This window comes from Crocuta crocuta, unplaced genomic scaffold, assembly GCF_008692635.1.
Source record: "Crocuta crocuta isolate KB4526 unplaced genomic scaffold, BGI_CrCroc_1.0 scaffold229, whole genome shotgun sequence".
NCBI lineage: Eukaryota > Metazoa > Chordata > Mammalia > Carnivora > Hyaenidae > Crocuta > Crocuta crocuta.
Genome location: NW_027536464.1, coordinates 11,412,330 through 11,439,380, shown reverse-complemented (window position 1 = coordinate 11,439,380; position 27,051 = coordinate 11,412,330). Strand labels below are relative to the sequence as shown.

The 27,051-nt window shown below is 42.5% G+C and overlaps 1 protein-coding gene across 7 annotated transcripts in view; it reads right to left on the bottom strand.

The window, feature by feature from the left end:
* Nucleotides 1–27,051, bottom strand: part of RHBDD1 (rhomboid domain containing 1) — a 129,761-nt gene that overhangs the window by 32,583 nt on the left and 70,127 nt on the right. For 3 of the 7 annotated variants that reach the window (XM_077748613.1, XM_077748615.1, XM_077748614.1), the window contains exons 6-7: nucleotides 23,969–24,112; nucleotides 14,765–14,943 (exon numbers count right to left, since the gene is read on the bottom strand). The exons of 1 other annotated variant lie outside the window; for it this stretch is intronic. In XM_077748613.1, coding sequence (XP_077604739.1) covers nucleotides 14,780–14,943; nucleotides 23,969–24,112 — 308 coding nt within the window. In that variant the 3' untranslated portion in view covers nucleotides 14,765–14,779. Of the gene's footprint in view, nucleotides 1–14,764; nucleotides 14,944–21,694; nucleotides 21,880–23,968; nucleotides 24,113–27,051 lie in introns of those variants that run through there. 3 more of the 7 variants (XM_077748617.1, XM_077748616.1, XM_077748618.1) reach the window with 2 other exon arrangements.

The window sequence follows — 27,051 nt, the reverse complement described above, 5'->3', positions numbered from 1 at the left end:
GGCTATTTACATTTAAATGAATTCAAATTAAGTAAAATAAAAATTCAGTTCCTCAGCTGTCTTAACTACAGTAGCCCCAGCTCATCCATGGTTTTGCTTTCTCCTGTTTCGGGTGCCCGTGGTTATCCACAGTCACGAGGCAGACATTTCGCCTCTGACATACGGCCAGAAGGTCAACAGTAGCTTAACGCTGCCTCATTCACCTCACTTTATCTCATCATGGAGGCATTTTATCATCTCACATCATCACAAGAAGGGTGAAGACAAGATATTTTGAGAGAGATCACATTCACATAGCTTTTTATTAGTGAATATTACAATCATTCTATTTTACTACTGTTAATCTCTTGCTGTGCTTAATTTCTCAATTAAACTTCATCATAGGTATGTTTATAGAGGGAAAAAAAATAGTACATACAGGATTCAGTACTATCTGTGGTTTCAGACATTCATGACGGGCGGTGGTGATTTTAGAATGTATCCCTCAAGGATAAGGGGGAGCTCCTGCACATTCCAAGGGCTCAGCACATCCAGCTAGTGGATGTCCAGTGTCCAGTGTCTATACTGGACACTGAAGACGCAGACCGTGTCCATCACTGCAGAAAGTTCTATTGGACAGCGCTGTTCCGGAGCTACTGATGAGTCCCCTCCAGGAGAACCCTTCCATACATAGTCAGGCACCGCAGGCAGAGCAAAGACCAACTTCACATATTAGCCTTACAATAGCCAGATGGTCTAAGTCAAAGGCGAAGGCCATTTTGTGAGTGAGCTGCTTCTCTCATGGGCAACTCACGGTGGCTCCAGGATGAGTAATATCAGGGGGTTATTTATGTAACACCAGCTAAGGCTGGGGAGTTCAGTGGGAGCAATGCAGCCTGTCAATTATCATGTTCCTTCTCATTAGTTCTCAGGGGTAGAGGTAGGGGTTACGAAACTCAAGCCTTTAAAAGCACAGGGCCTCCAGGGTGCCTGGGTGGCTCGGTTGGTTAAGCATTTGACTTCGGTTCAGGCCATGATCTCACAATCTGGGAGTTCGAGCCCTGCGTCGGGCTCTGTGCTAAGAGCTCAGAGCCTGGAGCCTGCTTCAGATTCTGTGTCTCCCTCTCTTTCTGCACTTCTCCCACTCAAGCTCTCTCTCTCTCTCAAAAATAAACAAATGTTAAAAAAAAATAAAAGCACAGGGCCTCTGTTTTAACTCTGATGGAACAAGAGGCAAAAGCAGAATCTATATGGAACCAGCAGCTGTTCATTTCCTGAAGCAGCTCTTGTCAATGCCACTGTGGACCTTGGCCTTGCTAAGTCGAGGGACCATTTCTCGGCCATCATCCCACAAGTACTACGAGGGGCATTTGACACAACTCAGCCCTCCTCCCTCCTGACTTATCTTCAAGGAGCCACACTCTCGTCTCCACTTTCTGCCCACTTTGTGGCCCTTTCTTCTCACTCTCCTTTGCTAGTACCTTCTTTTCTCCACAAATTTCATGTCGGAGACCCGGGCACTTAGTCCTTGGTCCTCTTTTCTATTTACGCTCACTTCCTTGGAGATTCCATCAAGCTTCATAAAATTTAAATATCATTTATAACCTCACTGATGACCTGCAAGCAGAGCCTGTTTCCAGACTGCACCCAGCATCTGGCCTCATACAAACCACCTCTTCACTGTCCCCACGTGAAACTCTCATAACCTCTCACTCCCTGCAGGTCTAAGACTGGACTCCATCCCCTAACCTGGCAAATCTGTTCTCCCTGCATGTTCAGGTTCATGGAAACCCCAAATTCCCAGTGCTCTCAGCCAAAACCTCGGTCCCCTCTCTCTCCTCTTTCTCTTACAATCACAACTGTTGTCAAAGAATCTTTCTGTATCACCTTCAAAGTGTACCCAGAAGCCAACCCCATCGCTGCTCTGACCCAAGGATGGCTCTGTCATCGGGTTTAGGGTCCACTATCTTGACACCGCTGCCTTAATTACATCTGTAAAGACTCTTACTCCAAATACATTCTGATGGGGTCTTTCGGGCATCACCACTCAACCTGCCAGACTGCCCCACGCACTAGTCTCAACACAGCAGCCCGGGTGATCTTTTAACAAGTTAAATTAGGTTACTCCACTGCTCACAATTCTCTAACGCTCCTATCTCGGAGAAGAACAAAAGTCCTTAGACTGGCCTAAAAGGCCTTGTGATCTGGCCTTTTCCCTCTCCATCCTTACCACCTACCCTCTGGGCACAGACAGCACTGGCTCAGGGGAGTCCCCGTGGACAGAAGTGGAGGAATGTGAGCCATGTTTTGAGTCAGCACCCAGAGCACTTGGTTATTGACAACACTTAACGAGGAATGAGTTGGGGAGGTGAAAAGGTCTGCCGAATTCAGTTTTACACGAACTGCATCGGAGAGGTCCTTGAGTGGGTTATATATAATTTCAGAAGCTCAGGAAGAGATCTGGGCTGAGGAGATAAATGTGGAAGCTGCCGGCATATACGCAGTAACTCAAGCCTTGGGAGAGGAAAGAATACCCAGAATGAAGTCATTAGGAAACTCGTATTCAAAAATTGAGTGGAGGTGGGTGAATCTCCCAAGGAGGCCAAGGAAAGAGGCCAGAGCAGCAGCCAGAAAGCCAGGGGAGCGGGCATCGGGTGGAAAGGGAGGCAAAAGGTAGGGTTTCAAGAAGGGGTGATTAGGTCTGGCAAGAAAACGTAGGGAAGAAAAATGACCCCGGGCCTTAGCAATACCGAGGTCGCTGGAGAACTTGGCTAGCACTATGTGATTAGGGTAATGGGGGCCACATCATGACCGAGGAAGTGGAGGCAAGATTCAGAGATGAAGAAGTGAAGACAGTGAGCAATTCGCTGGAGGATGTCAACGGGAAGAAAGAGTGGGGTGAGTGAAAGGCAGCTGTTACTTCTCTCTCTTTTGGGATGAGGTGGAAGCAAGCGTATGTTTCGCTTTGATAGGAAGGATCCAGTAGAGGCCGACAGGATGGGGTGAAGGCAGAAGGAGAAAGGGATAATCGGTAGCAAAAGATTTTCCTGAGAAATTAGGAATTCTTTGATAAGGAGAAGACCTCCCTGCCCAGCTGTCAGAAGGGATGAGTTAAGTATGGGGAGGGGTATAAGTAAGTCTGCAGCTTTCTTGGTGGGAGACGGAAGTCATTACCTACAGGTGGATTCTATTTCCTCCAGGCAGTCAAGGCCAGGTGGAATGTTGACGTGTATTTAGAACAAGCTCAGTCTCCTCTATTGGGTCACTTTCTCCAATCAGACTCAGCTGCCAGATGGAGTGTCTGAGACACCCAGAGGCTGGGCTAGTCCCAATCTGTGCTTGTTTCCAGACAGGTGGAAGACGGATGGAGCAGCAAGGGCGTGGACGGTATTTGTAAGACAGTACTTGAAACAAAGGACCAGAAATATAAGCAGGGTGGGGAGGAAAGATAAGGAATTAATGGACTGAAAAGAACACCTGAGGCTGACTAGTCAGAACATTCAGGTCACCTGAAAGTGGCTGAAACTTTAAACATTAAATCTATGAATGCCAAGAGCCCAGTATATTTCACATGAGAAGCAAAGGTGTTTTATTTTTTTAAGTTTATCTATTTAATCTATTTATTTATTTATTTATTTTGAGAGAGAGACAGAGAGAGAGAGAGGATCCCAAGCAGGTTCCGCACTGACAGCACAGAGCCTGATGCTGGGCTCCATCTCATTAATTGCAGGATCATGACCTGAGCTGAAGTTGGACTCTCAACCCACTGAGCCACCCAGGCGCCCCACAAAGGTGTTTTAGATACAGGTACTTTACTATTGAGCGCCACTCTACTTCCTAACAAGGAGGACCAGAGGGACCTTAACATTGAAGAGGTAAGGAGGAGGTACTACAATTCAAGAAATATTCCAAATCTGGATTTCATACCATTAAATTACTTCTAAATGATTTGCTTTATTGAGTTCACTACAGCTGTTTCTACCCAAGTGTCTGTCCTACCTGTGAGTTTTACTAGATTTCTCTTTTAAAGCTACTCTATATGCAGGGGTTCTCAACTAGGGGTGACTAGACCTCCCCCTCCCCCGGAGATAATCCATAACGCCTGGGGATATTTTGGGCTCTCAGAGCCAGAGGGAACAGGGCACTGCAGCCAGTGGGTAGGGGTCAGGTGCTACTCCTCATTCTATGATGCACAGGTCAGTCCCATGCCACCCCAACAAGGAGCTATTCAGCCCAAAATGTTACCAGTGCTAAAGAAAATGCAGGCTATTTACAACAAAGAGGGCTCAACTGTGGATCAAAGTAACTAACGAACTATCTTCAAATTTTCTGCACCGGAAACATAATAATGGCCTAAACAAAACCAACTTCATTTTCAGAAAAGGCATCAAAATAAGTACACAAGAAGGTACAAAGTTTAGACGTGTAAGAAAGCCTCCAGAGATATTTGACTTCTCCCTCCATCATCACCTGGCTTCCCCCATTCCCTCGTTCCTCTCTTTCCTACATATGGGAGAATTAACTTCCAGTGATAAATTAATCTTGACAAATTTCCTTTACCAGAAGTCAATGTGAAAGTCTGAAAACTTTAGTAAGACGGCCTTTTGCCCATATATAGAAATGATGAAAGACCAGGCCACGGTAAATTCCAAGCAGAGTACCATAATTATAGCAAATTTATGAATGGGTCTTCTTTTCACAGTTCTACTGTCAGGACTAATTACTTGTATTAATTAGGACTGTCAACACATGAATATGCTTGTTGAGGCTGCTTCCTATGGTAAAATAGGAGACTTATAAATATCAAGGCACTTGGAAGATGCAAAGACTTTCATTTATTAGCAGCTATGAATGAAGCGGGAGCTCCTGTGTACGGGCCTTGGGAATTGACTGTAAATAGATTCCTGGTTAATGAATTTGCTGTTTGTTCTTCCTTGCTTATGCATTACTCCTGGTACAGCCTTTGGATCAGATAGCCAACACATCACTGCTTTAGAAGGACTGTAGGAAGGATAAGGAAAGAATTCCTCACGTTGCTGGAAAATTGGAAAAGAACAGCCAGGGTGGTTAAGGTGAACAGGAGTGAGCAGAAGCAGAGTCTGACCACCACTTTTAACTCTATGTGACCCTGGGTAAGTGGATGAGTGACTTAAACTCTCTGTGACTCAGTTTCCTGACCTGCAAAATGGGGAGAGCAACAGAACTTCTACAGAGCTTTGGTGAGCCTCAAAAGAATCAATACACACGAGAGGCTTAGAGCACCAGCCAGGTGAAGTATGTCCTGGCCGTAACCGTTTTCATAATCATGGCTATCTGGGTTCGGGGTAAAAACAGAAGTGAACACTCCTAGAAGGAGATCCTTGGAGTAACACGTAGAGTTATGATGAGCTTTGGAGTCAGGTCTGGATTCATACCTCGACTCTAGTACATTTAATTCCTAAGCCTCAACTGTGCCAATCTCCTGAGTTCTTATGAAAAGTAAATGGAAAGGAAAAATGCCTGATGGAGCATTTGTTTAGGCCATTGTTTATGTTTCCGGGGCAGAAAATTTGAAGAGAGTTTGTTAGTTACTTGCTTATGCCTGGGGCTTGCTGTTATTGGCTTAGGTGTTCATTATCATCATTATCTTTTTGGAGGAATCTCCAAAACTGAAATGGATGCGGAAAGAAAAGACTTTAGTAAGTGATCTAAGAGAAGTGGAGAGAGAAAACACGTGGAAAAAGAGAAAAGGAAAACAAAATGGCAAGAGGAAATGGTCCCTTCCGGGCCAGGTGCCCTTCCACTCCGGTCTCAGGCGGCTACCACTACAGAGCCAAGTGCAGGGCCTAACTCCCTTGCCACAAAACCCCCATATTTCCCTCAATTACCCTGCTCACTGGTGAAGGAGAGACGGCCGGGATTCTAACAGGGGCCTGACTGATTGCAAAGCCCAGACCTTGTTCAGGTGGGGAAGTGAGGATGCAAAAGGCTTCCTCCCAGACTGAGGAGTCTACACATTCTGTGCTCTTTCTGCTTTTTCCCCTTTACACATAAAAAATAGTAATCGAATTCTTGGTAGGCAGAGTGTGTTCTGTCTGGCTGGCTAAACTTTATCTGATGACCACCATAAAATACCACAAAACAATTTTAAATCAAGGTCAGTTCATCAAGTCATTTCAATTTTAATCCCTTTAAGTACCAACTTGGCAACAGTCCACAAAAGACAGAATTATTCTGTATTTTATTTGACAAGGTCTTTCCAGAAATGCCCATCTCTGACAGTGTGAAGACAGCCTACTCATGGGTGCTGCAGGGAACATTTTGGGAATGACTGAGAGGGCGTCTGCTAAGGTCCCTCCTGATTCAAAGATATTCTATTTCTGAATATAGCAAGATGTCCATGCTATGAATGATTTCCATGGAAAATCCATTTCTGTATAAAAAATGTCAGATCAGATAACTAATAACATATGGTAAGTTGACCCCCAATTTTGTCTTTAAAAATCTTGCAGTACCTTAAAAATCAATCTGGACAGGGGCACCTGGTTGGTATAGTTGGTTAAGCATCCAACTTCGGCTCAGGTCATAATCCCAAGGTTCGTGGGTTCAATCCCCGCGTAGGGCTCTGTGCTGACAGCTCAGAGCCTGGAGCCTGCTTCAGATTCAGTTCTCCCTCTCTCTCTGCTCTCCCTCACTCATGCTCTGTCTCTTAAAAATGAATAAATGTTAAAAAAAAAAAAACACACCAATCTGGCCAAAAGTTTATAGCATCAAAATCATATATAAGGAGAAAATCTAGTTGTAGGATGTTCTGGATGCTTTCATAAGGATATTTGCTAAATACAGGGTAACAGAAAATCCACAGTAGTTCCTAGTGATGGAGTAAAAAGCAACCAGATCCACACTGATCACTGGAACCTGTTAAAACTTATTTTCAGGATGTATCTCCCACCTCTATTCCAGGTGCTAATTGCTTTAGAAGCAAATGCAGGCAGCAAAGGACCTTACTGACAGTCCTCTAAGGTAGTGGGAGAGCTTTAGTAATGGTCACAATATGCATCATTGCCCTTCGAAGAACTCAGTTTTTATTTTTTGATCGCATATTATGCTTAAAAATGAACTTGCATGACAGCTTTAAGTGGGGAGTGTAATGATGTGGATTGCTGGCTCGAGCCAATAACAACCTCTTCTCCCAGGGTGCATAGTGCCTAGGTGGTTAGGACCAGGCCACTCCTAATGCCCTTGCAGAGTGAAAATCCCAGGAGTGAGTATGTTAACAAGAACTCTCTGTGATTCTTCTAAGGTGAAGCCACTGGCATGGGGCTCGTAGGTTAACAGTTCCACGCCGTTTCTGGAAGTGTCGGCTGAGCTCTCTTTAAACAGCGCAGCCAAGCCGTCAGGTTATAATCGTCTCTAATTGGTAACCCTGTGAACTGCAACTTCCCTAACCACGAAAAGGGCTGATGATACCACTTCTCTAATAAGAAACATGTTAAAAGACAAAATAATAAAAAGAAAGCGCTACGAGCAATAATCATGAAAATTCACTGCATCGTGTTAACGTTTCTCATCAGTAAAAACTCAGGTCTAGAGAACAGAATAAACAAAAACCAAACACGTTACTTTACAATTTATTAACTGCATGATTTCCAATAGGAAATGGTATGTGATGTAAGATGGGCTTAATGGTTTCTTTCTTTCTTTTTTTTGGTCAAGGAGCCATGTCAAGAAAGTATCTTCTTCCTTTCTTTCCTCCCTCCCTCCCTCCCTTCCTTCGCATCCCTAAATATTCCCAACCAACAGTCCCCTTTTTGTTTACTAACAAGTCTCCCCTAGATAATAGCTATTTTTGCTGATGCCTTACCAGTTTCCTCCCTCCACATGCCCTTCCTCTTTCTCCCACCTGACCTAGTTCTCTTAAGGCAGGAAATGTGGTCCTATCTTCATTTTGGAGGAAGAGAGGGCAGCTCTCTTGCTCATGTTTGGCACAGCATGGGTTTTCCATATATTCTAAAAATCATATACAAAGAAATTAGAAATCCACGTTACTATTGAAATGGTACCTCCAATTTAAAAAAAAAAAGTACCAACTACCTTCTGCTAGAGCTCCTTCAGAGTGAAGCAGAGGTAAATGGGAACCTCTCACCTTGATCTTCAAGGACTTCTCTGTCTAAAGACTAGGGGAGCTTATAAAGCAGTCCCAGTGCCTGGGCCCACGCTACCATCCCTCCCTGTACACTCCTTCACCCCGAGCCTACCAGCCACGGATTCTGGTTGGTAACTTTAAAAAGCTCCCTGGGTGATTCTAACAGGCAGCTGGCTGAGTACCAGCAAAATCTCTGAAACATCTCCTCTAGTTACTTAAATACTCGTCAACCGTGTGTTTGGTCTTTCTTGAATTACAGTCCTTGGATGCACCCACAGTCACCATTCACTTCCTAGAACACACTGGATGGCAATGGTGATTCTATTTTCAGAAACCAAGTGTGGTCACTGCAGTTACCAATATATGCACTTCTCCTTGATGTCCGTGAGCTGTCTCTTTCATAAAAGTCCACTCTCCTTTATTCTTAATGCTGTCTTTCCTATCTTTCCACTGAATTGGAAGATGCTATCTACAGTTAACTGAGTGTTACCTGTGAAGGGGGGAAACATTTTGGGATTTCATATCCCCTGGGCTCTCACACAGATCCCCTGAAGGCCCTGAAAACACTCAACCATGAAATTTGCTGCACAAATTCCTATACAGAATGTTAAGTTGACCAAGACGACATTAATTAACCTCTACTTGGAAAATTTCATTGGAAACTTTTTGATGAGTATTTTTCAGAACTCTAATTCACTAAAGTTTCAAATTTCATTCCAATAGGAATGAGTAGGAGTACAAAAGTTCACTAAGCTAATGAAGTAAGAGCAGTGTTTCATAGAAAACTAGTACTGTTATTATTAATTAAAATATGATGGGGGCGCCTGAGTGGCTCAGTCGGTTGAGCGTTCAACTTCAGCTCAGGTCACGATCTCATGGTTTGTGGGTTCGAGCCCTGTGTCGGGCTCTGTGCTTAACAGCTTGCTCAGAGCGTGGAACCTGCTTTGGATTCTGTGTCTCCTTCTCTCTCTGCCTCTCTTCCATTCGCACTCTGTCTCTCTCTCTCTGTCTCTCAAAAATAATGTACAAAATTTTTTTAAATAAATAAATTACATAAAATATGATGATGATAATCCTACCAATACACAGTACGTAGACTGTATATAGGCTCACATCCTGGCTCTACCACTTACCAGCTGTGTGACCTTGGTCAGCCTTCCCTCTGCCTTAGTCTACTCTCAAAAGGATAAACAGTAAAACTCACATCACTGTTGTTGGATTAAGTGAACACATACACACACACACACACACACACACACACACGTGGATACATATGCATGGGTCCCTTACAGTGGTGCCTGTTATGATGACTCATTAAGTTCCATCTCTTCCCTGACAACCCAATCCCCACAGAGTGATCTTAAAATCCACATCTGAGGTGCGCCTGGGTGGCTCAGTTGGTTGAGCATCCAAGTTCAGCTCAGGTCATGATATTGTGGTTCATGAGTGCCAGCCCAACACTGGGCTCACTGCTATCAGCCAGTCAGTGCAGAGCCCACTTTGGATCCTCTGTCCTTCTCTTTCTGCCCCTTCCCTACCTGCACTGTCCCAAAAATAAATATTAAAAAAAAAAATCCATATTTGATCTTATCACTCGCCTACTCAATGTCTTCCACGGTCCCCAGGGCCAGGCACAAAACCTGTGAATACAATGTACAGGGCCTTTCACAACCTGATTCCCACCTATCTTACCACATGGAGCCCCACCTGAAAAATATATTGCAGCTCCAGCCAACTTAGTTTCTCCAATAAGCCACTGTCTTATCTCAGGGTCTTTATCCATTTTCTCTGCTCCCCTCTCAAGAGGTTCACACCCTTCAGTACTCATCACTTTCAGAAGAAGCCAAACTCCTGAGATGGGCCATGGTCTGGAACCCACTAATTCAAATTTAGAGTCAATACCTAGATTGCCCACAAACTTAGATATCATGCATTCATTCATAGGAGAAAGGATTCTCACTACCTGAGTATCCTGTCTGCCAACAAAGAAGGTGATGGGGGCGCCTGGGTGGCTCAGTCGGTTAAGCGTCCGACTTCAGTTCAGGTCATGATCTCATGGTTCGTGGGTTCGAGCCCCGCGTCGGGCTCTGTGCTGACCGCTCAGAGCCTGGAGCCTGTTTCAGATTCTGTATCTCCCTCTCTCTCTGACTCTCCCCTACTCACACTGTCTCTGTGTCTCTCTGTCTTTCAGAAATAAATAAAACATGAAAAAAAAAAGACAAAGAAGGTGATGGCAGATTGTTATGACAGCACTTCAGCCACGCAGGAGGCTGACCTGTGAATTCTGAGTTTAGAGTAAATGCCATCCTCTCTCTATGCCTCTGCCTCCTGTTTGCTGTAGGCACAATTTTTAATTTATTTCCATTTTAAGTTGTTATTTCTCTATTTGTGTAACTGCAAAGAGCAGAGGAAGGCATGCTTTTTCAGCAAATACAAGTCTGGGTGTTTTTAAGGACAGTGCTCATTTGATCTCATTCTGCCAGTTAATTGACAGGAAAGAATGTCCTAATTGCTCATTAACTCTGAAGATGTCCCCCTTGTATAGTGTCAAGGTCTCAGAGACGCAGGGTACACAGCATCTGTACAAACTGCTGCTGCTTTGGGGGACACAGCGTAAGTTTCACACAGCTTAAAAAAAAACAAACAGCAGATGTTTTTGATTTTTGCTTCCAACAATCTTATCTATAATAGAGTAGTGGTGAGTTATTTTCTCCTCGGGCTAATAAGATGAACCACGTTGCTGATTAAATACTATTTTCTGGGGCCCCACGGTTTTTCACAGCCATCACTTAAGGAAATCATTCTTGGTTGGATGGTAATCTGCCAAAATGGCAATGGATTTTTAAACGGTACTTCGAGAAAGGTACTCCTTGAAGGACTTCGGCTTCTACCCACCCATGTCCCCATATGCGGGACTGTGATGAGTAAAACCGTAACAGAAAGAAGCCATCGACACAGGCGGTGCTCAGGCCCCTTCCTCAAAGTGTTCAGAGAAAGCCAGCATTACTCTAAACAGGGCTGCCCACATGCCAGAAAGCCTGGTCTGCATGCTTCTGTGATTATATAAAACATTAAAATGACAATCAGCAAATAATTAGGGCTACCAAGGGCTGGGAAATGTCATAACTTGACAATGGTCATCGTGTCAAAATTATGCTCAAAATGGGCCTTTCTGGGCCTGAGTCATCAAAGTCAGGGGCTTATTTCCCTCTGTGCCCCCAAATGTCCCAGCAAGAAGCGTCCTGGATGCAACAGCAAATTACCTGGAGGTTTACAATGTATCTTTGTCCCAGCAGTGTGTCAAAAGAAGGGCCCCACTAACCCCCAGAGACACAGCTTATTTAAAGTTATAATGAAGACAGCAGGTGCTCTATACAGATGTCACTTCTAGGAGTCGGTTATTAAACACTTTATCTCCCTTACTGTCTACTGTCCCTGGGCGAGCTACACTTTATGTTCCTTCAGCATCACTGTAGCCAAAAGCAAACTGTTTCCTTTTAGTCTCACAGAGCTGAAAATTAAAAACGACTGGGCTCTGGGTTGTTTAGGTGGATTTGCAAAGACTTCTAAATGTAGTGATTCAAGAGTCAACCCATACTGTTTTCTAGTCACACAAAACTGTATTTTGCAACACAACAATGCTCTCCCACAGAAAGCATGCCAGACGTCTTTCCCTGGTGACCCAAACCGCTGCTTGCTAAACACCACACAACCTTTCGTTCAGACAAAGTGCAACAGATAGCAAAGGACCACACTCGAAAAAACGTACGAAGCTTTACATTTCCTACACTGTCAGGTAAAATGGGCCTGCCTGGTACACTGGTTCTGAAACTCTGTGCGAAAGCAGCCTCAAACTAAACCAGAATCCAGCATGTTCTGGAACCTTAAGGAAAGAATCACTGCAATAGCCAGGGAGAGCTAGCTACTAAAAACAGGAGCCGTGGGCCTTCTTGCCTAAAGTGCATGGATCACTTTAGCCTGGAAGGTTCAGAGGAAAGATGGAAAGGAAAAGGGGAGAAGCAAAAAGGAAAAGGGGAGACTGGATCTGGAGTGATCCTAGTTTGAAAGCCAGGCTCTGCTCAGCCTCCTCCATCGCTCTGACTGCCCATCGGTAGCCTGCAGAGGCTGGAAGTGAATGAATGAGGCGTCTCTGCACTTCTCCACAGCAAAACCACCTGCAGCCTTACATGGAATGGGGCTGTGGAGAACATCACAGAACAGCATGGCTAACAGTAAACATTTTTAGCAATGCCCAGATTCATTTTAATAATTTTTTTTCCTTAGAAAGGTTCTACATGATTTTGTAGAAATTTTCGAAAAGGGAGTTAAGTCAAAACAAGAAAAGTCACCCTAATCTTATGCTTGAGAAATAAGGATAAGTGGCATTTTGTGAAATATTATCCCAATCTTTTTTTTACAGTACATTCACTAGGTCTTTTTTAATGACTGAGTATTATTCTATATCGTAATTTATTTAACCTGTCCCTTCTCAGGGCATGATTAGGCCATTTGCAATTTTTCCAAAGCAGATGATTACAATGTCATTTTAATCAGCCTAATATTTATAGTGATCTTCATAACGCTGCACAATTTTGGTACAACAAAAATAGATTTGAATAACACAGATGTGACACAGGAAGGTTTCTGGTCCCTAATTGAGATTCATGAAGATATATAAATACATAGTATGCATGACTCTCACATCTGGCTCTCCGTAACTAAATACAACAGAATTATAAATAGTTCTGGACCCTTGGAGAACCGCCATGTGATGAAACTAGACCACTGTGAAAGCCATTTGTGAGTCTATAATAAATGGAAACCAACGTATGACTTGATTTTTCTTACTAGCAAGACAACACAACAAAATAGATGGAAGACTGCGCAACTCTGACAAAGGGAACTTTGAGAGGCAGAGTGGATGACACCGGAAATTCTCATGGGACTAATTCCCACTCCTAAGGAGCAGGAGAAATGTGTGACAGCCTGATGTAAAATTCTGATGTCTTAAGCCACATCTAATGTGAGCATATTCATTCCTTTTTGTTCTCAATCACTTCTCCTCTAAAAGGAAAGTTACTAGGGGCACCTGGGTGGCTCAGTTAGTTAAGCGCCCGACTTAGGCTCAGGTCGTGATCTCACAGTTTGTGGGTTCAAGCCCTGCATCAGATCTGTGCTGACAGCTCATAGCCTGGAGCTGGCTTCAGATTTTGTGACTCCCTCTCTTTCTGCCCCTCCCCTGCTCATACTCTGTGTGTGTTTGTCTCTCTCTTAAAAATAAACATTAAAGAAAGTTTTTTAAAGGAAAGCTACTGAACAAAAATAGAGCCCTATTAAAATGAATGATGCAAATACCCTTACTTAAAATGTCACTGATGTTTCCATATTAAAAGCAGTTTTTTCACATTCATATGCTATAAATTTTGGTAGAAATGAATGACAGCCAAGATGAGTATTTATGATTGTCTATAGTAAGCACTTTTTAAAAAAAATTTTTTTGAGTGTGTGTCCTTTAAGGTACCTTAGATGCAGGTTTCTTGTGTAAAAGGGAGTTCTTTCCCTACAGAAAACCATTTATTTTGTGATTTTTAAATGTATCCAGATCTGTTGCTTAAACAAAAACTGAAAACCAACCAAACAGAGGACTTAGCCAATCATATGCGGACAGGTGAAGACAGCAGTCATGGAAATGTCATTGTTATTCTGTAAGCAATACGGTCTTTCTAAATGTAGCCACAACCACCTCCGTGTTCAGTGCTCTGAATTCAGGAAAATCACAACAGCCAAACCACCTTCAAGAACGCAAACATAACTCCAGCTCAGTTAGGTCCTGACTATGTGGAGAAAAGGTCCCTCCCGTCACCAACAATTCAGTGGCAGCCTAGAAATGCTTTTTTAAACAGGCTCTGTTGTAGGACATAAACAGTGTCCCAACTAGTGTCCCTTCTTGTCTGGTGTTTACCACTTAGAATATGATCCTGGGCAAATCATTTAACTCCTCTGTGCCACTACTTCACAATCTGAAATAACGAAGATAATTATAAATGCTTCTTTTATGTGAACGTTCCTTGCTCCATAGAGAGGCACTTAATTCTTGTTGACTTAGAAAGAATTTCACCACAACCTTTGCTGTGGTTTCCTTCTGGGTGCCTATGCTATGGGGAGGGGCTGCAAGGATACACCTCAAATGTTATGTGGTTCTTCTCTGGGTGGTGTGCTTATGGGTTCTTTTTGGTCTTCTTTTCTCATCTGTATTTTCCACAGCAAATACATATTGCTTTTATAACCGGAACAACAAATGTTAACCAAATTCTCAAGATGGTTATAGGTGAGATCAGGCAGCCACCATCAACCTGTCTTGGGTCCTCAGCACAGTCTCCCTCAGGACATCTGGAATTCAGGTGCAACTTCCAGAAAAGGAGTTGAGCGCTGACCATTCCAATGGCGAAACAGAAGCAGAAACGTGCAGCGATCACAGCACACATCTTACCAGATGTTAGCACACGTGCATCAGATCCGTTTGTCACACTATCACCCATCTCCCTTACCTCAAAAGCCAGGTGGTCTCTGCCCCTGGCGACAGGAAGAAGCTGAAAGTCTGTCTGTAGTCACGTCCAGAAGGCGGAGGTGAAAACTCACTCAGAGATTCAGCTGTAGGGTGGACTCACGGGAGCTCTAGAAATGTGTATCCAATCTAGCACCTTCCAGGGAGGTCTTGACTCCCAGGCTCCTCATACCTGCATCCCCAGAGCAGGACACGGTCAACAATAATCGAGGCCAAGTTAGCAGACATGTATATAGATGGTGATGGGATATTAAGTCTCTTGGCTTCTCTGAGTCTGTTTGGGCAAAATCAGGTGTCAGATATGATGCCTCATAAGGTCACTGCCAGCAGGTCACAGTTACATATGAAACTGGTGCTGCTTTGTCCTATTCTTTGTCATTGACTTTAAACATAATCTAAATAAATTAAGCAAAGGGCCACAATAACATACCCATCCCCAAGATTTAAACTGAAGTCACATGCTTAATATGCTCAACAAGGTAGCTCTTTACAACCCAAACTCATCAATAGTGTCATAGTTAACCTCAAAGATGAAGAGGAACTATTAAGACACAGTCATGAGAAATGTTATATATATTCACTTTGATGTGTAATTACAATGCTTAAAGAGGAATCAGAAAGGCTCAAATAAAAAGAAAAGAAAATCCAATTCACTGAAAATATCAACTAATGAGTCTATGAAACAAAGTCTGGGCCTTCAAAAAAAAAAAGAAACTGTTTTGTATTATATTTTAGTATAAATATGTAGGATTAGAAACCTCCTCATACCCTCAATGGTTTAATAAGGATTTAAGATCCACTGTAATTTTAAAGCCCTATTTGATATCTCTTTTCCATATTGATACATTTTGTAGAAATAATAAGAGTTTCTTAAATCAGGTCTGTGTTAATAGTTTTCTGCAATTATTTGATTTTATGGGATGCTGACCATACACATAACTTCTGAGATTAAAAACTGTATAGACAGCTTGAGTACACAAATCACTGTATCAGTAAACTTGGTAGTGTATAAAATTCTTATATAGCTTAGAGAAAATGGTTTTGCTAAAGTGGAGAATTTCACAGATGGGTAAGTAAAGTGGTCAACTCAGAAGTCACCACATCACTTTCGTGGATCTAATATATTGGTGAGCTGAAGAGAAGTCCATCACTGAAATCCCCTACTATTCAGCAAACATGGTAAATAACAGGATTTCTTCATTTCTGTAGCCTGCAATGCTAAATGGTATCTGACGCACACAAGGGGCTCAAACACAGATTTGCTGAGTAACAGCATGAATAATGAACTTGACCGACACGATGAGGGTGCCAGGTAATATTTCCAAGACCGTTAAGATCTGGTAGCCCAAAGCGGTCCCCAAGCATGGGGGAGGATGGAGGGGCCATGGGTGAGCGGAATTGATTCATTACAGTTCCATTTATACTTTTATTGTTAAATCTCCTCATTAGCATCTGAATAATGCCTTTTAATAAATGGTGATCGTGGGGGGTAGCAGCAGAGGAAAAATTATAAATACACGTGTAACTACTACTGTCAAGTTCCCAAATATGTTTAAATTTCATGTATCTTTATTTCTATTTTATTATTTCAGTAACTGCGGGCTATGGTTAATATTTTAAAATCTGGGACATCAAGAGATACTGCTCCTTTCCAACAGGGACCCAAACAGAACTGGGGCTCACTCCTTTCACAATTTTTCTCCCGGGCTGGGAGATTCACGTATTGTTTCGCAGATTTTAAAACTCATGTGCTTCTGGTTCTTTACGTGCACAATTTGACATCTAGACACAGTCTTGAACATCAAACTTCACTCACTGAAGTATCGCCCAACACAGAGCAGCGAGTAAGAACCGTAATCTGTACGAAGTGTTCTGCAATGATACTGCTTTTAGACAATCTGGCAGATGGTACTTTTTCATTACATAGACACTCTTCCTAGGGGAAAACACACCAATTTACTTAAAAAAAAAAAAAAGTTATGTGGTCACAGAGAATTAGCTGTATGTCTCTGTCCTGGCCCATAATGCCTCTGCCAACCCACGGTCAGCCGTGAATATTTGCATATGTTAAAAACTGCGAACCGCATTATGCCTGCCCTGGGCCAAGGAAGGATCATATAATCATGCAGCCAAATAAGCCACCACCGTCTAAACCACGTATTTATCAATTTGGGTCTGCCGTGGATGGCTGTGTGAGTTTCTATTGCTGAAACGGTCTTTCATCCCTAAGACCTGAGACCTATAGGTCAAACACCAAATATTCCCCACGGTTCCCAGAACCCTCCACCTCTTTCTAGCCACACTCCTCCTACTCAGTCCATTACCACACAATAATGGAAAAGGAAGACAAGACCCAATTCAACTCTTTATTATAAAATAATAATAATAATAATAAAATGAAAGTCTGATGATATTCAGTCATTCTCACCTCAAGTAAAGTAAATATGCCAGGACTGAAATGCAGGCCACCAAAGTCCCTATCATTTTCTCTTTGTGCCACACCAGGAGAGAGAGAAAGAATGAACGTAATGTGTTCCATTTTCTACAAACGTGTCCACACGATAAAGAAACAAGACAAATGCTGCTCCTATAGACCCTGGTGTAGCTTCAGCAAAAAGCAACATTGTACATTAGTCTTTTTTTTTTTAACCTAAAATGTGTCTCGGTTGGTTCCTATGAACACAGGATGCTTACAAACAAGATTCAAAGATATTGTCAAATAATCTGGTAATAACAAAAGCACTAGATATTGATTTGGAACCTCAACATTTTCCCCAAAATGGCTCCCCCGGCAATTTCACGTCGGGAAACTCAGAGACAAAGCAACAACCAGATTCATTCTGAAGCCAAGACCTTTGTAGCATATTCCACCATGGCTTCACATATGGCCAACCAGCAACCCCCAACTGTATGGTGTATGTGTGTGTGAGGGGGGTGAGAGATCTGCCTGATTTTCACGAGAGAGCCAAAGTGTGATCGTGGCCATTTGCCTTTCAGAAAGAGTCTAAGAAAAGCGGCACAAGTTCCTCCACATGTCAGCAAGGATTTCCAGCTTCAACCAGGGCACATGCTCCAGGCTGGCAGACAGAAGTTGAAAAGAACACAGCTTTGTACCCAGCCGCCAGCTGAAGTTGGAGGCAGGCTATTTAAAAAAAAAAAAAAAAAGGAACAAATTATCCATAGAAGGATGTGGGGGAGGGGAGAGAGGAAAATGCAATGAGCTAATGTTCCCACTTGGCATCTGCCTTTTGACTCAAAGAAAGAGATGGCTCTTTTCCAAAATTTTTCTATTATTGTGCTATCAGCTGCCTCTTGGACTTGCTTATAAAAGCGGAGACCGCCAACAGAACAAGACAAGAATTCTGTGGAGAGTAGTAAATGCGCAGGCTCCTTGAAATAACAGGGATTCCACGATTTCTCCTACAAAGGCTACTTTGGGATGAGTATTCCCGGCATGAGCTTCAGGACATGTACAGCCAGGTCCTGTTGAGGGCTATGCCAACAGCGAATTGTGAGGTTAAAAAAGTGCCACCTTGATTCTTTAATTTCCTCCTCCAGGATAATTTAACTAAAGAACAATCTGAAACTAATTGGTGCTGGAGGTTTCTTGCTGGACTGGCATTCAACCAAATGAATTTCTATTAGTTGGCCCTTTCAAATCTCAGCATTGCTCTATGACACTAACTTCTTGCTCTGAAAACTATACATCAAAGAGAAAAAATTAAGCATCCAGCCCTTTGAAAAAGGACTATAGATTCTGCCTACTTCGTGACAGGAGGATCTTATTCAAACAAACAAACACGAAAAGGTAATAAGTAAATGTACTAAGAATGATAGATTCAAACCCCAGTGAAGAACAAGGAATGCTTCCAGCTTCCCTTTGGGGTGCAGAAAGCTAGGGAAAGCACCACTCCTATCCTTATAATAAACATAAATGCTGGACAATCTGCAAATTAATAACTTTTTCTGAACCATCAAGGAGCTGAGGCAGTAAGGCAGCTAAACAGAGGTCTAAAAGGTACCTGAGCCCTTGCGTACCTAGAACACACGGCTGGATGCTCAAAAAAAGAATTTGGCCGAAACCATGAATGAATTGCTAAAGGCTGAGTGTGAGCAAGAGAACACAGGTTATACTCATGGAAATATAACACAAAGTGTACTGGGGGCTACAATATAAGAGTTCACAACCACTTCTAGGCTCTTCTCAGAACCTCTTGTGGGCCTCCCAAAATGGACAGTTGAGTCCACAGAAAACATCCTTTGTCAGTCCTGGGAGAAAGAAAAGCAGTCAGGGCAGGAAAGGTTTGTTTAAAAAAAAAAANAGACTGTCCCGATCCTCCTTCTGTATCCCTATGGAACGAAAGCCGTCACTGCCTGGGAGAAAGGCAAAGACCACTCTTTCCTTAAGGAACATGGTGAAAACCTACTGCAGCCTAGAAAAGGAGGAGGGGAAATGAAAAGGGACCTCTAGACTTGGGGGCGGGCCGGGAACACGGAGAAGGCCACAACTCTAATCACAACACAGTCACTGCCTAGGATCAAGGCCTAATCAGAGCGTACCCCGCTTGCCCGCCACCCCAGACTATAAAACCACAGGAAGCAGCAGCAGCAGCGTGCACCACGGAGAAGGGGCATGAACTGCCCAAGCACAGCACAGAGGAGACGCTGCTGAAGGTCAAGCAGATGCCGAGAGAACGTCTTCAGCAAATCGGCCGCCACCCTAAAAGACTAGGTAACCCTGGAGGAATCTCAAGTGTTTGGTGTACAGAGGGTCACCACAGCAACCCTAAGCATTCAGGAATACTGAATTATATATTATATACATAAATATAAATGTTTTCATATAACTCATATAATTCAGAATGCAGTACGCAATAGAACAGGTAGATAATCAGAATGGGGGTGCTGAACTGTCAATCTAATTAACATTTATAGAATATTTCACCCAACCAGAGCAGAATACCCATCCGTTTCAGGAGCACATGGTATTTTCACCAGGATGGACCATAAAATGTCACAACCAGGTGAGCCTCATCCTCAGAATGCAAACCTTCTTCAACTTTGAAATTCAAAATAATTTAAGAAGAAAAAAACATATAATAATCTCAACAAATGGAAGTTCTTGAAAATGACTACTTAGAATAGCCTACCTTCCCCTCCAAAAAAATACTTAGGTATAAATCTAATACATAGAGGGTCTAGATGTTCAAAAAATCTAGCGGTATGAAAATATACAACAGAAAAAATACAACAGAACACTGAAGGAAAATAAGTAAGGTACAAAATAGTACATACTATACAGTCAGAAGTTTATAAAATTAACTCAAACCAAATACTTTCTGCATAGGGAAAAAAAGGCTACAAAATATTAAGGCCTTTAAAATAATGTCTTTTGGGGGGCACCTGGGTGGCTCAGTTGGTTGGGCGTTCGACTATGGCTCAGGTCATGATCTCACAGTTCATGAGTTCAAGCCCTATGTCGGGCTCTGTGCTGATGGCTCAGGGCCTGGAGCCTGCTTCAGATTCTGTGTCCCCTTCTGTCTCTCTCTCCTCTCTCTCTCTCTCTCTCTCTCAAAAATAAGCAAACATTAAAAAAAATTTTTAAACAATGCCTCTTTGATAAATTTTTTTAAGTTTATTTTTTATTTTTATTTTGAGAGAGAGAAAGAGAGAGAAAGAGCATGTGGGTGAGCAGGAGAAAGACAGAGAGAAAATCCCAAGCGGGCTCTGCACTGTCAGCATGGAGCCTGATGCAGGCCTTGATCTCACATACCTTGAGATCATGACCTGAGGGAAAGAAATGAAAAGTTGGACACTCAACTGACTGAGCCACCCAGGAGTGCCATGGTGTCTCATTCTTAATAAGACAATCACAAAGCGTTTTAAAGAAAATAAGCCTGAAATTTATAATATAAACAGTTTGTAAAGCTAATCCCTTTGCTGCCACCTGAGCCTGTAAAGTGCACTTTGCGAAGTCTCGTTAGGTCAACTTCCTTAGAACTCATCCCATATGTTCTTAAAATCACTCACTGAAAATAAAGTTCCGTGGTCAGAGGAGTTTAGAAAACAGTCATTTAATAAACTGGCTTCCCAATTAGAACTGTGCCATGCTGCATCTTTAAAGGGATATAGTTTGCTATATTTTTATAGCTTTGCAGTGTTTCCCAAATCTATTTGGATGCAGTACTTGGCGGGGGTGCAGGGGGAGCGAGCCAGAAGGTACCGGGTTGTTCCCACTGACCTTCCAAAGTAGGCTGCAGACAACATATTATTTTGCTTCTAAATACTTTAGTGTGTACCTCCCAAGAACAAGGGACATTCTGCTGCTTATCCATGACACCATCGTCACCTCCAAGAAACTCAGATTACTTCCCTAACAACATCTAATATCTAGTCCAAATGCAGAATTCCCATTTTCTTATAAACTGTTTTTACAGCCACTCCTTCAAGGTTCTCATGTTATGTTTGACTGTTATTTACTCTTAATACAAAACACCACCCTGTTTTTTGTTTTTTGACACGGATTTTTTTTTTTCTCCAGGAGACCAGTCTCCTTGAATTGCAGAAATCCCATGTTTTGTCCAATTATTTCTCCATGGTGCTATTCAGCCTGTCCCTCTATCCCATGTATTTCCTATATACTGACACTTACATCGAGAGGCTCGAAGTCACGTGAAACACTTTCAGCAAGAATATGATGTTGTGTGCCTCATCCGCCTCCCTGGGAAACACACAGGCCATCTCACTAATGACACCTCTGAGCTGAGCTTGATCACTGCGTTGATCTCTCTGTTGCAGAGGTACATTTTCCCCTTTGTTATCAGCATTTCCACTCTGAGGTAACAACTTCCTCACTGTCTGGTCCCTCAACAACCTTTCAGGTGATGGTTTTCGTCGTCGTCGATGGTCTCTGCAGGACCACGCATTATTTCACAGGGTTTCATATTAATTTTTATTTACCTCTTTCAACATTTCCTTATGGGAAAATTGAGTTTGTGATGTACAGGTATGTGAGTTCTGACAAATACAGAGTCGTGTATCCACCACAATCATCACTACACAGAACAGTTACATGGCTTTAAGGAACTGCCCTCGCGCTGTCCCTCGGGGGTCCGACACGAAATCTGGTATAAAGCCCGTGCGCAGTAGCTCTGTTCCACCTGTCCTTATCCCATAATATCTCCTGTCTTGCCTGGTGGTGACTAAACCCCTGTTTGCATAGGAATAAAACCATGAAAATTTGTTTTAGTAGAGGCTCTGGGGCCCTGTCCCCAGAAGTTAGGATTCCGAGGCTAAGCGTGCTATTAGCAATTGTGATACCAGTAACCCATTGAGTATATGCGATGTAATGATATGAGAATGGCCCTAATTCTCTCCCTTGCCTTCTATCCATCCTCTTCACAACGTGACTCTGCAGCTCCTGCCATGAAGAGGTGGCTTCTACTTCTGCATCCCAGGAGTCTGGGCAGTGTATTCATTTCAGCAACAAATACAATGGAATTGACAACGTGCCAGCCTAAGCTTCGTTTTCACTCTCTCAGTAGCTTTGGGCTGAGGCCTGGTGGATGAGCCTGGGCCAGCCGGCTGGCCAAGCAGGGGTGCACAGCCTCATCTCCACCATCGCCTCACACGACGGTCAGTCAGGCAAGTGAATGGGGTCATCCCCCAGCAGTCAGCTCCAGGTGACCCACCACAGACCCCTCAGCACAGAGGGCGAACTAAGGTCGCTTAAGCTTTGGCCAGCTGCACTATATGCTCTAGAGCAAGACAAAATGTTTACTATTTTCAGCTGTGTGTGTGTGTGTGTGTGTGTGAGAGAGAGAGAGAGAGAGAGAGAGAGAAAGAGAGAGAGAGAAAGAGTGAGTATGTGTCTGGGTGATCTGTTACATATACACCATAATTCTGATATGCTTTACCCAAGAAATACTGACTTAACTCTTCCTCTCCATTTCTCTTGCCGCCTTCCTCATTGTTTCTCGTTTGGACTACTGCTGTCATTTGACCTCCATGCACACTGCTGCTAAAGTCATAAGCCGAGTTGTCATAGTTGATGCATTCTTATCATCTAGCATAATGCCTCTGCTCCCCACAGGTGCCTGGTCCTTCTTTGTGCAACGACTGTAGCCAGATTCGTAAAGCACAGCTCGGATCACGTCCCTCCCGCACACAGGACTCTACTGGCAGTCACTCCACATTCCAGGTCCATTTTCCACTTGGCCTGTTTAATTCTAGGACCTTTGGGCTCAGGCCGCAGCCTTGCTTCCCATTCTTCTTCCCTGCCTTCTCTTAATGCTCCCTTCGAACTGGAGGGCTGGCTGACCACGCCCTCACCACCTGGTCTATGGGACACTGACTCCCGCCTGGAAGACCCGCCCACATCTCTGCCAACTCCCTATGTCCTTGAGGGTCCAAGTCCTCTGTGAGGGTCTGGTAGCTGTGGTTAAGGCAGAGCTCACCCCTCTCCCTGCCTCAATTGGTTGGCCTGCGCCTTTCTTAGCTGAGCACTCCCACCTTAGCACCTGCTATGAGAGTTACCTGTTCCCTGCGGCATCCAGCAGGCATCTCCTCCACCCAAGACTGTGAACTTTTTGAGGAAGAGTCCATCTTTTACCCTTGTGTTCCCTGTGTACCTAACACAGTCCATGAAACATCATAAGACCTTAATAAATGCTTATTGAATGAATGAAGAGATGGTTTTTAGTCACTTAGTAAAACAAGAGTAACAGTAATAAGCCAAACTCACAGCAAAGATGGCAAAATAAATACAGTGCTTTTCATATATCGGTCTGTAAAAGAAATCTTCTGGAAAGCCTGTTCAAAACACACATTCCTAGGCTCTGCCCCCAGAGAGACTGGGTTCGGTAGGTCAGGAGTGGAGCCCTGAGTGTGAATTCTTATCAAGCTGTCCATGTGATTTGGTGGAAGGTTTGTGGGCAACATTTTGCTAGACAGTGGTATACAGCCTGCTTTATAATGAATTCCAAAACGAGCTCCTTCTTTCGTGTACCTAAGAATTTTTTTTCCCTGACTTTAATGCCAAAGCATTGTGTTCAGTGAACCTGTAAAAAGAACAATTTTAACAATACATACATAGTCTGGCACCTCGTTAGCTTAGGTTGCTGGGAATACGGCATCACGCTGTGTTCTTTGTAATGACAATCTGCACATACTTTTTTTTTTAATCTACATATCCTTTTTATAAACTATTTAAAGTTTAATTTGTGACACACAGTCCTTTTTCAGACCATCTCACTATGTGAGGCATGCTTTAAAATAAGAGAAGGGCACGAAATTCCTACCGCGGTCCCAGAGGCTGGCTCTTAATGCTCTCTCAAGCTGCTCCTCCTCGCTCAGCCCTGCTGTGTAGGCATCATAGTTCCTGGGTACTTCTTCAGAGTAAGCTGGCCCGCCGTGGGGGTAATAATCCTGATACGTGGAGTAGCCTACGGGCACAATGAAAAGGCTATAGAACATTGGCATGTACTGTTCTTTCCATTCTCCTGATTTTGTAAGCAAAGACAATAAAATAATTGATGTCATCATTTTGAGTACAGTAAGAACCGCCAAAGTAAGAAAAGATGACAAATGGAGAATGCCTCCGTGAGGCTGGCACTGATAGGTCTTAACACTGCTGTACCCGCAGTGCCCAATGTGGAACTGGACACGCTGAGTCGGGACTCATGTGCTAAAGAGGAAGGAGCTATTAACTGAGAAGCTCTGAGTGGTCCTGGTATGGGCTATTTTCACCTGGAGTGGATTCTTACAGTTCAGAGCTACACAATACTTGGGTTATTTTCTGTGAAGTGCTCAAGAGAGTGAAGGTAATGACTGAAATGACAGTTGATAAAACCTTTCTGTCTGTGGCTGCGTAGAATGGGAGGCAGATACCATTTAATGCAGATACCACAGGATTTCTGTGCTGGGTAGGCTACTTTGGACAGTAAGAACTACACTGAGAGATACACAAGGCAGGATCTCTGTAATTATAATTGTATGTCAAAGAACATGGTTTCTATTAATAGCCCTTTCAAGAAATTGGTTGCAGGATACAACGAGAGAAGAAATGACCTGCTCATTAAATAACCCTTGAAGTATCAGACTTACATACCCCATTACTAAAGGTCAATTACAGAGCAAGGTTCACGTCTGTTTCCATCAATCTTCTTAGGTTAGTTTGAGTCTACTCCTCACATTTCCTTTAATTGCCCACTTTTATGTAATTTGTTTGGAAGAGAATTTTTCCCCTCAAAGACTCCCAAGCTAATTCTGATATAATGAGAGAGAAGTTAGTAATAGTCTGTTTTAACTTTATCCCTTCTTTCCTTCCATTATCATATCCTTTGGAAGTGAATATTTGAAAGGTTAACTAATGTGCTTTTTGTTCATGATGAAAATTCCTAGCCTGTACTATGAGTCCTGTGTCATATGTCTCCCAACATAGTACATGCTTGAGTTTAAATTTCTTATTGCTTTAGTAAAACAATAGAAAAACACACACACACACACACACACACACACACACACACACACACACACTCAACCCAAAATAGAGGAACACTGTGGGGTAGAATCTGGTTAATGAAGATTTCATATTCAGAATATTTGATAATTGGTCCTGAGGCTATTTTAAAATTTAGTTTTACGTTGGTTATAAATAAAATGCAAGATTAAAAGGGAAACAGTTTAACTATCTCCCATAAGAATTTTCGGGCACTTCAAAAGTCCTTATTTTCATAGAAACAATGGAATGATAATAGAACACACTGATCTAGTTTCAGCTGATAATCTGAAGTGATGATACATGTCTATACTCTTACCGGTTGTTACAATACTCTGCTATCTTGGTACCGTTTTACTAAATGTCCAGGAAAGTCACTCACAAAGTGAATGATTTAAGTAAACATTAAATAAAAATTTTCAAGATTTTGGGAATTAATTCTGACAAACCTTGCTCCTAAGGTAGTAAAAAATTAGTGGAAATTTACTAAATACCTCCAATGGCCCAACTTCCACATTTTCTCCCATGTTTCCCAGGTCAGAATATTAACATTATATCTAAAACAGGAGAAGGATGCAAATAAAGTTCCCAAATCCTCACAAGAGTGTAGGACTGAAGTGGGATCTGGATTCAAATTTAAGTATGGACATCCTTCCTCAAACTGGTCTCCACTCAACTTTCCCATGACAGAAATTTAGCTCCCGCTGCTTTGTTGGGGAACACCCACCAGCAAGTTTCATAACCTGAGAGTAAAGAAGCCTGCAGTGCTGCTCCAGATACTGCTTTCTGGAACTCTTACCAAAACAATAGCAACAACAAAGCCTTTCATATAAGGGCAAATGGCTAAAATATAATCAATATGTCTACTTCACAAAGAACCAAAGAAAGGGGCAACTTCCAAACCATCATAGAATACTTATGGGTAAGTCATAAAATACTGTGCTAGGCTTTAGCAGTCCCTGAACAGAGAGACTGCCCAATCCCCTAAGAGTGCCAACTATTTTACTGCATCAGAAAGAAGCATTTTGGGCACTTTTCCATATGGCTCATTACCACTTTCAAACCCCTGTGGAAAGTCATTCTGTTACAGAAGTTCTAAGCAGCATTTCTACCTATCTAGCCTCGAAAAGGTTCAGCTAATTCAAACCCCAAAATGACCTCAAAGCTCTGAATACCCACCTACACAGGTAGCAGAATTACTGCCTACATCTATAGAGTTTCAATTACCAGGTAAATTTGCTACAATTTGAGGCAACATTTTCTTGACATAGAAAAAAACATTTTTCTTTACTTTATTTCTTCTTTAAAAAACAAACCAGCAGTGCCTTAATGAAATAAAGTCTACAACTCTCAACATCTGAATATTAGAAAATCTAATTTGGTACTTGTCAGATAAAACATAGGGAGAAAAAGGGAAAGCTTTAGTAAGTTCAGTCAAAAAGACTAGTGTGGTTAAAGGTTCTCTCTCACCAGTCATAAATCATCAAGAAGACCAAAACTCCCATCAATATCTATTATAACAAGAACAGGTCTCGTAGGACAAAAAATTTTCTTCAGCTGTTCCACTGGCCCAATCAGATATTTTTAAATCTTCATAATAAACATGGCTGGAAAGACCCAACAATCAAACACTTAAGATAAATAAGTTTAAATTATATCCTGCAATGAATACCAGTTTAATATTCTTTTGTAGCTATAGACTTTGGCTCTGTAGTAAAAGAAATTCTGGTTATCATTATTCTATTAACTACTCCATCTGTTCCTTATACACATACCAGGATTTCATGGCAAAAGAGATCAAGAAACACCACCAAGATTAGAAAAATTGGTAACAGCTTTTTAAACATTCATGAGGTTCTTTGACCTATAAAAGACTCTTGCAGC